General features: G+C 41.8%; 1 protein-coding gene across 23 annotated transcripts in view; it reads left to right on the plus strand.

The window, feature by feature from the left end:
- Positions 1 to 11343, plus strand: part of LOC126188933 (ATP-dependent RNA helicase vasa) — a 135417-nt gene extending 124074 nt beyond the window's left edge. For all 23 annotated transcript variants that reach the window (XM_049930660.1, XM_049930655.1, XM_049930653.1 and 20 more), the window contains 5 exons: positions 1311 to 1506; positions 1614 to 1811; positions 8469 to 8641; positions 8727 to 8822; positions 10743 to 11343. In XM_049930660.1, the coding sequence (XP_049786617.1) occupies positions 1311 to 1506; positions 1614 to 1811; positions 8469 to 8641; positions 8727 to 8822; positions 10743 to 10796 (717 nt within the window). In that variant the 3' untranslated portion in view covers positions 10797 to 11343. The remainder of the gene's footprint in view (positions 1 to 1310; positions 1507 to 1613; positions 1812 to 8468; positions 8642 to 8726; positions 8823 to 10742) is intronic.
- The last annotated feature ends 409 nt before the right edge of the window (positions 11344 to 11752 follow it).

Consider the following 11752-nt stretch of genomic DNA (forward strand, 5'->3'; position numbering starts at 1 on the left):
CAATAATGAGGGGCTCTTCAAGATAGTTAAATTTGCGTGTATAACACATAACTTTATGGAAAATGGCACAAGGAATTGGTCCTGAAATTGCTTTTATGTAAATGTTCTGGTTTTGTTCTGTGGAGAATAAAACTCGTGAAATGTTTCTATTTCTGACAGGGTTAGACACGTACTAAATCCTGAGATAAACATTTAATCATGTTATCATTCCATGAATTTTAATCATAGTAGTATAAAAACTCTTGATTCTTTCGTAATCAGTTCGGAAGAATGCTGCTTTGTTAATTTTCTTCCAGGCATATCATTAATATCCTCTTACTGGAATCTGTCACCAGTGTGTTGAAATTATGAAAGAGAGGAATGGCTAGTTTGGTTTAGTGTGAAGTTACTTATGCTGCAGTATAGGGTGTTAAACTTTTTGGAAGTCATGCTGCCACTACAAAACCAAATTTTCTTCCCATCATTAATATCAGGCAGACCTGGTGACATTGTAGTACTAAAATTTAGAAGAGTTGCCTTAGCTTACTATTTTGAATGAAGACAGTGTTTAATCGGAACATTTTTAATGATATTAATGTCAGCTTCATTCACTAACTTACGTACATTGCCTGAGCAGTTCATGGTACCCAGTTCCAATGCTGGAATAATACTTGGTATCACATAGGTATGAGAAAAAAACTGGCTGGGTGTTGTGAGTGATTGTTACCTCAAAGGTTTTACAAAATAATGCAAAGTTGCATTTCCCTTAAGAAAGTTAGTGGCTTCTGTAGTACGCAGATTCGCAGAAACAAAGAAAATGTGGGCCTTCATTGAAAATAACACGAATGTTGTGTTGGGATAATAGTTGCAACTTTTTAGTTACGCAACATGGAAAGTCTGTCAAAGATGTAGCAATTGCGTGACACTGGTATTGTTACTAAATGCTCTTGAAAGAGTTTAAGTTAGGTGAGTGACAGATTTTTACCCATTTTAAAGTATTAATTTTCAAATGCTGAAATGGGAGTCATATTCACTTACCATTTGGAAATGTTGCTGTCAGTAGTGGTTAAGTTCTCAAGAATATGTAGAATACACAGTGCACTTGTTCAGAAACTGTAGTACTTACTGAGAATAACACATTAGCAAGAAAAGGTTAATGTTTTCTTTAAGGATTGATTTTTGTATCTTTGTCACAGATCTTTTAATAAGTTTGTAAATATTAAGAGATTGAATGAAATGAGATTTTTAAATTCAGTGTAACATGTGCTTAGCTACATAGGAAATACTTAAATTGCTCAACAAGTTGCTGTAAACATCTTACTTGCTTTCAGGGAGAACGTCAAACAGTTATGGTGTCAGCTACATTCCCTGAAGAAATTCAGAGACTAGCAACAAAATTCCTGTCCAATTACTTATTTCTGGCTGTTGGGATTGTTGGTGGTGCTTGTAGTGATGTGGAACAGATTTTTTACAAAGTATCTAAATTTGACAAGCGAGCAAAACTTCAAGAAATTCTGAGGGAAGAAGGTTTGTGAGTTACATTCTGTGTGTGTGTGTGTGTGTGTGTGTGTGTGTGTGTGTATAAAAGAAAAAATTAAAAAAAGCAGTTATTGCAAGGGTATATTGTGTTCCAGGTGGCAAGAAGGTACTGGTTTTTGTGGAAACAAAAAGGATTGCAGATTTTTTGGCAGCATTTTTATGTGAGGCAGAATTTCCAACAACAAGTATTCATGGTGATCGCCTTCAAAGTCAAAGAGAAGAAGCGCTTTATGATTTTAAGAGTGGACGAATGGGAATTCTTGTGGCCACTGCTGTTGCAGCCAGAGGTTTAGGTGAGATATAATGAAACTACAAATACTGTTACTGCCTCAGTAAATGCTCCTGGTCATAGAACATGCTTGAAAAAAAGCAATGCACTGCTTTATCAGTTAAAGATAAGGCTGGAGTGGTTACTTCTTCCTACCACAGTACTTCGTGAAAACTGTGTGCATACAGTTTTGGTGGTGTTTGCAAGATGTATTGATGACTGAAGTTAGCATGGGATTATTTTTGAATAAATATGCTTACACAGCAATGAAAACTGTGAGAAGAATTGTTCAGTTCAGTTGAAAGGTTTTGTCTGAAACAAATTGTACATGCACTTCATTCTTTAGTACATGCACGTGATTCTTCAGCACTGCAAAATATATTTTATAATTATGGTCTGTTGCTCATAATTTTTCACATGTCAGGGACTTGAAATATGATTTTTTTCCATGTTACTGAAAGTATTCTAGGTTCTTAAGCAGTGAAATCGCTGTCTAGGCCTGTAGCTCTATGTATATATTGTTATGTAAGAACCATTGCAATAACTTTTACTTGTTAAATTCCATAACTTTTAAAAACTTGCAAACACACACTAAATAAATATTCACCGGATAACGCAGCATTGTTGTTAGGTTCACATTAGAGATGGTACAGAAATTTTACACCCATTCCCATTGCTGGATTTCCTAACACTAAAATAGTCAAAAGATGAGGTCTAATGAAATGTGAAAAAACTTCCCAGACTTTCTCCAATAATGGGAAAAGATAGGAAGTTCAGCTGATTAATTTATACAGTTTTGACGAAGCCTAAGTTTATGCTGTGGTGGCCTGAGGACCTGTTCATGGCTGTTTGTCATGTGATCTTAAAACTTGTCAGTCCTATTAGAGAAATACGGGCTACATTTTGAAATATTCCCACTGTGTGACTAGATTGGTATTCATTCATTTAAAACATCATGATTTAGCCTTATAGCCATTCTGAAGTGCAATTTTGAATCTCTAATAATGCAATCTGCTAAATGTCTTTGCAGAAATAACCCTTTTTGATGATGTGTCGTTTAGTCAGGTTCAAAATTTTGAGATATTTCAAACCGCACATGAGAACTGTTACAAAGTCGAAATTATGATTGTATGAAATAACACAAATCTACAGTTAAATTGTGAAGATTTTCAAAAACCTTAACATCGCTATAGCCGCTGAAGGAAAAGTCATTGAGGGATTTCATTTCACTTCAGACTCTGTTCAAATCTTGCAGTCTGACCCCCCCCCCCCTCCTCCCCTTCCTTTCCAAAGCTCATGAGCCTCCATAAACAATTGAGAAGAAAATAGGGAGAGATTTCTACTTTGTTCCTCCAGTTCAGTGCTTGAAATTGAAGAGGAAAAGAGATCACTCCCAGAATAGCAAAAGCCTTGTTAGCTACATGTAAAAGAGAACTAAAATACATGTACACGCATTCGCCTATGCCCCCACCTTGTGCTGACTAGTCAGTGCAATCATTTCATTCTGACAGTTGGTTTGGGGTTTTGGGGTGGGGGGTGGTAAGGGTTTGGAGGGAGGCAGCAGATTTGATGGCTAGGAATGTGGAGAGGTTAGCATGTGACAGGTGGGTAACAGCCACTAAGGTGGTGTGTCATGACGATGGGGGTGTGGATTGGAAGGGGATGACAGGACATTGTAGATGGGGCTATGCAACCTGCAATGAAGGCAGCCTGAAACCAATGCTGGGCAGACTTCAACAACTGCCACTGTATTATGCTAAAGCGCCTTCCAGTCAAGGACTAAGGGCATATCACCACCCGATCTGTGCTTTGTGATGGAACGTATGGTTCATGCCTGGCTGGTATGGTAGATAGTCTCGCAATCTACTAAACACTGCACAATGGATTTTGGGCACGCAGTTCTGTAGTTGACGATCTCGTCACTTTATCAACCCATGTAACATCTCTCGTCTGACTACAAGTGATATCTCGTCATCTTCAACCGGATCTGGTGCGATGGCATCTATCCATCACAATGGCAGGGGGGCACAATCATTCCAGTGCTAAAACCCAGTAAAAATTCACTTTATGTGGATAGCTATCAGCCCATCAGCCTCACCAACATTCTCTGTAAGCTGCTGGAACATAGGGTGTGTCGGTGGTTGGGTTGGGTCCTGGAGTCATGTGGCCTACTGGCTCCATGTCAGGGTGGCTTCTGCCAGGGTCACTCTACCACTGATAATCTTGAGTCCCTCGAGTCTGCCATCCAGTAGCGTTTTGCAGACGCCAACGCCTGGTTGCTGCCTTCTTTTTTTACTTACGTAAAGCATACGACACGACCTGGCGACATATCATTGCCACATTGTATGAGTGGGGTCTCTGGGGCCTGCTGCCGATTTTTATCCAAAACTTCCTGTTGCTCCGTTCTTTCTGTGTCAATGTTGGTGCCTCCCATAGTTGCCCCCGTATTCAGGAGAATGGCGTTCCGCAGGGCTCCGTATTGAGTCTATCTCTATTTTTAGTGGCCATTAACGGCCTAGCAGCAGCAGCTGAAGGGCCATCGGTCTCACCTTCTCTGCATGTAGATGACATCTGCATTTCGTATTGCTCCTCCAGTACTGGTGTTGCTATTGGCGGACCTGGTCAGGGCTTCCAATTCCAGTTCGTGTCCGATCTCTTCTTTCTGAACTGGGGTCCTTGCCTTCACCACCTATACTTGGGGGTCATTCACATACACCTCCATGGTGTACACCTATGCAGTGGTTTCTTGTGTACCTTTCACATAGCCCTGAAGACTAAGGTTAACCCCACGGCTCTCAGCTGCCACTTCCTCTCGATTCTGGACATGGACTGAGGCCATGAAGTAGTTTACACCAACAGCTCGATGGCTGATGCTCGTGCCAGCTTCGCGTATGTCCGTGAAATACATATTGAACAGCATTCCTTGCTTGCCCGATGGCTGCAGTGTTTTCACTGCCAAGCTGGTTGCTATATTTCGTGCTCTTGAGCACATCTGTTAATGCCCTGGGGAGTCGTTTCTTCTGTGTTCTGACTCCTTGAGCAGCCTACAAGCTACCAACCAATGCTACCCCGTCGTTCCTTGTAGCGACCATCCAGGAGTCCATATATGCCCTGGAATCGTCCAGTCGTTCAGTGGTGTTTGTCTGGACCAGGTCACGTCAGAATCCCAGGCAACGAATTTGCTGACAGGCTGGCCAAACAGGCTTCACGGAAACCGCATTTGGAGATTGGCTTCTCTGCAACTGACCTGCATTCATTTCTACACCGCAAGGTTTTGCGGCCTTGGGAGGCGAAATGGCATAACCTCAGCACACACAACAAACTGCGTGACATTAAGGAGACTACAAATGTGTGGCAGTCCTCCATGCGGGCCTCTTTCAGGGACTCCGTGTTTCTCTGCCGGCTGCGCATTGGCCACGCTTCGGTGACACACAGCTACCTCCTGCGCTGTGGTAACTCGCCTCAGTGTCTGTGCGGTGCCCGCCTGGCAGTGGTCCATATCTTGTTGTGCTGTCTTTCTTTGGCTGCCCTGCGACGGACTCTTCAGTTGCTGGACTCATTGCCATTAATTTTAGCTGACAATGCCTCATCGGCTAATTTAGTTTTGTTTCATACGTGACGTTGGGTTTTATTGTTTTATATAAATTTTACTGCATGTCCTTTGTCCCTTTGTGTTCTGCACTGTAATACTTTTATGGTGGATGTTTTAATGTGTCGCATAGTGGCTGGCTTTTCCTTTTTATCCTCGTGGTCAGCCAGCCACGGTCATCTGCTCTTTTATTTTTACCCCTTCTACCTGTTTCTTGCTTCTCTCTGTGGTTTTCTTTTCCTGTTTTGTCCATAGTATTGTTGGTTGTCCTCCTGGTTCGTTCTTTCTCCAGTTATTGTTCTGTACATATCCTTTCTTTCCTCTTTTCCTTGTGTATTTATTTTACTGGGAACAAGGAACTGATAACATTGCAGTTTGGTTCTCCCCCTCTTTTTTAAACCAACCAACCATCTTTCTGCTGTGTTTTGTATGTCTCGGTTATTTTACTCCCACCTTAGTGGAATTATCCTAATCAGAACGAGGGACCGATGACCTAGCAGTTCGGTCCCTTCCACCTCTTTTAAACCAATCAACCAACCAACTTAGCTTGTAGATCACATGACTGGTTTTGCAGGTAGCCCTGTCTCTGGTGGGGCAGGTGATGTTTGTGACTGGACTGGAATATGTGGTGGTGGGATGTATGGGACAGGTCTTCCATTTAGGTCTGTCACAGGCATGTGAACCATGAGGCAAGGTGTTGGAAACAGGGTTTTTGTAGGGAGGGCGTTGTGTAGGTTCAGTGGGCAGTGGACTACCACTGTGGGAGGAGTGTGAAGGTTAGTGGAAAGGACATTCCTCATTTTAGGGCACAGTGAGATGTAGTCGAAACCCTGGTGTTGTATGTGATTCAGTTGCTCCAGTCCTGGGTGGTACTGAGTCACAAGGGGAAGGCTGCTCTATGGCCAGACATTGGAACTTAGAGGTGGTGGGTGACTGGGGAGTTAAGGTGTGGGAGATATGTTTTTTGTACAAGGTCGGGAGGCTAATATGGTCTGGGAAGGCCTCAGTGAGACTGTCAGTATATTTAAAGAGTGACCACTCGTCACTACTGACGCGATGGTCACAGGTGGCTAGGTTATAGGGAAGGGGCTTCTCAATATGCAACAGGTGGCAGCTGTTGAAGTGGAAATATTGCTGGTGGTTGGTGGGTTTGATATGGACAGAGGTACTGATGTAGCCATCTTTGATGTAGAGGCAAACATCCAGGAAGGTAGCTTGTTGGGTTGAGTGAGACAACGTGAATTGAAAGGGGAGGTATTAAGATTCTGGAGAAATGTGGATAGGGTGTCCTCAACCTCAATCCACATCATGAAGATGTAATCAGTGAATTTTAATTAAATGAAGGGTTTGGGATTCTGGGTGTTCAGGAAGGATTCCCGTGGATGGTCCATGAATAGGTTGACATAGGATGGTGCCATGTGGGTTCCCATAGCTGTACCCCTGATTTGTTCGTAGGTAATGCCTTCAAAGAAGTAACTGTGCGTGAGGATGTTGTTGGTCATGGTGAATAGGAAGCAAGCTGTTGGTTTGGAATCAGTTGGGCATTGTGGAAGGCAGTTTTCAGTAGTGGTAAGGCCATGTTTATTAGGTATGTTGGGAGGTGGCATCAGTAAACGATGAACAAGGCACAATGTGGTAAAGGAACAAGAACTATTGAGAATTTGTAAAAGAAATGGGTGGTATATTTTATATAGGAGGGTAGGCTTCTGCTAATAGGCTGAAGGTGTTGGTCTTTGAAAGCAGAGATTCTCGCAGTGGGGCACAGTAACTGAAGACAATGAGGCGTCCTGGGTGGTTGGGTTTACTTCAGGAAGTGCGTAGAAGTTAGGAGTGTGGGGAGTCGTTGGGGTGTGGAGGAAGATGGACTATGGGGATGAGAGACTGGAGGTCCTGTTGGATTTTTGGAATGGAGTCACTGTGGCAGGGTTTGTATGTGGATGAATCTGACAGCTGGCAAAGCCCTTCTACCAGGTAATTCTTGTGGTTCAAAACAGTGGTGGAGCCTTTGTCAGCAGGTAGGATTATAAGGTCGAGACCTGTTTTTAGGCGGTCGGTTGTGGTTCTTCCTTCAGATGTAAGGTTAGTTTACATGTTAAGGGATTTGAGGAATGATGGTGAGTCAAGGTTTGAGGTTAAGAAATTCTGGAAAGTTAATGGGGTGATTTGGGGGCAGTTGGGGTTGATAGTGGTTGGATGGAGGAGTAAACAAAGCTGGGCAGGGCTCAAAATCGGTCTTTGGTTGTCAGGGTTGCTGATGAAAGTGTTCCCGCTGTAAGGACTGGAGAAGAGAGAAGGTCTTTACCAAGTCCTGCATGATTGAATTTGGAAGTGAGGTGAAAGATGAGGGCTTGGGAAAGGACTGAAATTTCTGTGGGGCTACGGCTTTTGGAGGAAATGTTCGTGACAGTGTTTTGGCTCTGTTCAGGTTCTGGATTCTGTGGTAGTGGGAGAGTATTGGAGGGTGTGGTATACGTAGTAGGTCTGCGACACAGGGTTTGTCTGCTACGGGGTGATGTGGGGAGGTTTGGAGATTGCTGTGGAAGCGGTGGATAGTGATAGTTAAAGGTGAGAGCAGGGCGTGAACTGGGTGGACACTTTGAGGTGGCATCGTGCCTATCTATGACGCAGCTTCTCTGCTACATTTTGTTAAATTTCATATGTGTGTGTATATATATTACTCCTATGTTTTGATGTTCTGTGAACTTTGTATTACATTGTTAATTGATAACTCTAATATCTGAAGGCTTTGTAACTGGTGTGTTTTGTAACTGTAACTTGTGTGTGTGTGTGTGTGTGTGTGTGTGTGTGTGTGTGTGTGTGTGTGTGTGTGTTGCACATAAGTACTCAATGACACTGTACCAATAACATATGTTTGTACACTTACTGCCACTAAGGTGTTCTAAACACACATTGCCAATAAGGCAAGGCCAAAAATTGCACCCAAGGAAGAAAATATCAGTACTCTTAAAAAGTTGACCTTTTCAAAGTCATTAAAAAAGTAGAGATTGATGAAAATACAGGAGGGGGGGGTGCAGTTGGCTGTACCTTTCCCCAAAAAGGTATCAAAAATGTAACAAACCATTACTGTTTCAGATATAAAGAATGTGGCTCATGTTATAAACTATGATCTACCCAAAAGCATTGACGAATATGTTCATCGTATTGGCCGAACAGGAAGAGTAGGAAATAGAGGAAGGGCGACAAGTTTCTATGATCCAGATGTGGATGCACCATTAGCTAGGGACTTAGTGAAAATACTGCAGCAGGTATGTCATTAACATATTGACAGTTCAGAGTAAAGAGTATCATCACAGGGATTACTGTTACGATTCTAATTCAATGAACTTCCAGGCGAACCAGAACGTTCCATCTTTCCTGGAAAGTGATGCCAAAGGTGGTGTATCAGCATATAAAGGTGGACAGTTCGGTGGCTCTGACTTCAGAAATGTAAGTAGTTTCAAATGCTGTGTTGGTTTATATTATTTGCTTGCTTTGTAATACGATCTTCAGTTGTGACTGGTGTGGAGTAAATGTGAAAGATATGGGGCAAACGTAATTGTGTACTTCAGTGTGTAATGAGAATAAATTGTGTATGGACAGATTTAGGTCACTTGTTATTCTTCATGCATACGAGGGGCGTTCGAAAAGTCGGTGTAAAAATAAAAACTACTTAAGTGTTTGGGGGTAATCCTTTTTTATTTTTCGACATAGTCTCCTTTTAGACTTACATACTTTGTCCATCACCACTCTAATTTGTTGATCCCTTCCAAATAATAGGAATTGCCTAAGTCTGCAAAATAGGTATTAGTTGAAACTTCCTGGCAGATTAAAACTGTGTGCCGGACCGAGACTCGAACTCGGAACCTTTGCCTTTTGCGGGCAAGTGCTCTACTAACTGAGCTACCCAAGCACGACTCATGCCCCGTCCTCACAGCTTTACTTCTGTCAGTACCTCGCTATTAGTTGCTGCAATCACCTCCTTGTTTGAATAAAATCTTTGTCCCGCCAGCCATTTCTTCAAATTTGGGAACAAATAGTAGTCAGAGGAAGCCAAGTCTGGAGAATAGGGGGATGTGAAACGAGTTGAAATCCTATTTCCAATAATTTTGCGACCACAACTACTGAGGTGTGTGCTGGTGCTTTGTCATGATGGAAAAAGACTTTTTTGCTGTCCAATTGCCGGCGCTTTTCTTGCAGCTCGGTTTTCAAATGGTCCAGTAACGATGAATAATATGCACCTGTAATAGTTTTACCCTTTTCCAGATAGTCGATGAGGATTATTATTTGTGAATCCCAAGACAGTCGCCATAACCTTTATGGCTGAAGGAATTGTCTTCGCCTTTTTTTGGTGCAGATTCTCCCTTGGTAACCCATTGTTTAGATTGCTGTTTGGTCTTGGAGGATAGTAATGCATCCATGTTCCATCGACAGTGACAAAACGATGCTTAAAGCCCTGCGGATTCTTCCTGAACAGCGGCAAACCACCCTTGCAACACTTCACACGATTTCGTTTCTGGTCAGGCGTGAGCAATTGCGGGACCAATCTTGCAGATAGCTTTCTCACGTCCAAATGTTTATGCAAAATAAAATGTACCTGTTCATTCAAAATGCCCACAGCACTAGAAATCTCACGCACCATAACTCTCGTCATCCATCACCATATCATGGATTTTATCAATGATTTCTGGAGTCGTAACCTCCACAGGGTGTCCAGAATGTACAGCATCACTTGTGCCCATATGGCCACTCCGAAAATTTTGAAACCTATTAACTGTTCTAATCGAAGGTACAGAGTCACCGTAATGTTTATCTAGCTTCTCTTTATTCTCCTGATGCATTTTGCCTTTCATAAAGTAATGTTTAATCATCACACGAAATTCTTTTTCATCCATTTTTTGACAGTCACTCGACTTCCTTGAGTCACAGGAATGCCAAACACAAAGAAATAGGCAAATATGGCTGAAATTTGCTGTCCGTTCTTTCCGAAGATGCTACTAACTAAACATGACCTTGGTACGTGCCGGTGGTGCCATCTCTTGGACTTCGCACGGACTTTTCAAATGCCCCTTGTATTTTAGTGAAGTATTGACTGCCTGCAATGTGTCAGTGTTCATAGCCTTCCACGATATGCAAGACAAGTCCTAATATGATGTCAATGTGATGAGCAATGGTCAGTCCTTGGAGGAGAATGTTTAGCGGCACTAACAGAGCATTTGCAGTATTAAAATTCAGAAAAATGTGAACAGGGCAACTCCTCATTAGTATTGTCTGACTGACAGTGTATAGATATATAGGGAAGAGTGCTTAGCCCATGTTAACATGCATCTGTTTATTTCATGTTTTAATCGTCTTGATGCTGTGTTCCAGTTTGAGGAGCCAGAGAACCTTGCAGGGCTTCCTGAGCCAGAAGAAGCCTGGTGAAATAGACTTTTGTTGGAAAATGAAACATTCCAGTGTCTTTGATCCTAATGAGAGAGCAAGAACTAACTGTGGTGTGTAAGCTGTGACTAGAGTGTTAGATGTTACGGACTGCTAGAATGCACCTCACAGTACTTATTATTTTGTATCAGGTTATTCCTATGATTGTTGAATGTTGTGATCATTTAAATGTGATTGTGTTGTTGCTGTCCTAGTACAAAACTTTTACTGTTAAAGACTTAATTTGCAGCTGTGATTCATTACCTTTAATTTTCTACAGTATTGTGCTCAGACTGTTAATTCGTATCTTTTTAGTAGTCAGTTAACAGTAAAACTGTTTGTGAGGAGAAAGTTTGTTTGATTCAAGAATTTTGTGAATCCTGTTCAATATTTTTGCAGTATTGTTTATTGCTAACAAAAGGGATGCTTATTGAAAACCATATTACCACGGTTATTTAAATGTTCAGGATTTCAGTGTTAGCCATTCTGTTACAGCCTCCTGCTTATGTTTGATGCGTCCTTTCTAAAGCAATAAACGTTTTGTTTGAAATGGTCTCATGTGGCTCTAGAATCTCCTTAATCCGTACCCAATTTTTCCTTACATTCAGCAGCTGTTACTCAGTGGTATGATTGTGGCACATTAAAATTTGTTGTAAAGTTTCTGAGGTGATGTCTATTTAAGATGGGAAATGTTTCACATACTACTTCTCAGAGGCTTCTTTTGAGGAGGATTCATAGGAATTGTGAAAAACGCTGGACAGGAAAATAAAAATGAAACAAAAAATTCATGCAATAGTAAGGGCTATTGCTCTGTTACTACACACTACGTAGGATGGGCTCCCTAATTGTGGTCTATAGGTTGGCCATAGCAGAAATTCTTCGAGAACAGAGGTTCATGCTTTTGCTGTAAGTAAACAGTGAATTTAATATGACTGGGAGGATTTATAAATAAGTTCAGA

The sequence above is a fragment of the Schistocerca cancellata genome, chromosome 5 (assembly GCF_023864275.1).
Source record: "Schistocerca cancellata isolate TAMUIC-IGC-003103 chromosome 5, iqSchCanc2.1, whole genome shotgun sequence".
NCBI lineage: Eukaryota > Metazoa > Arthropoda > Insecta > Orthoptera > Acrididae > Schistocerca > Schistocerca cancellata.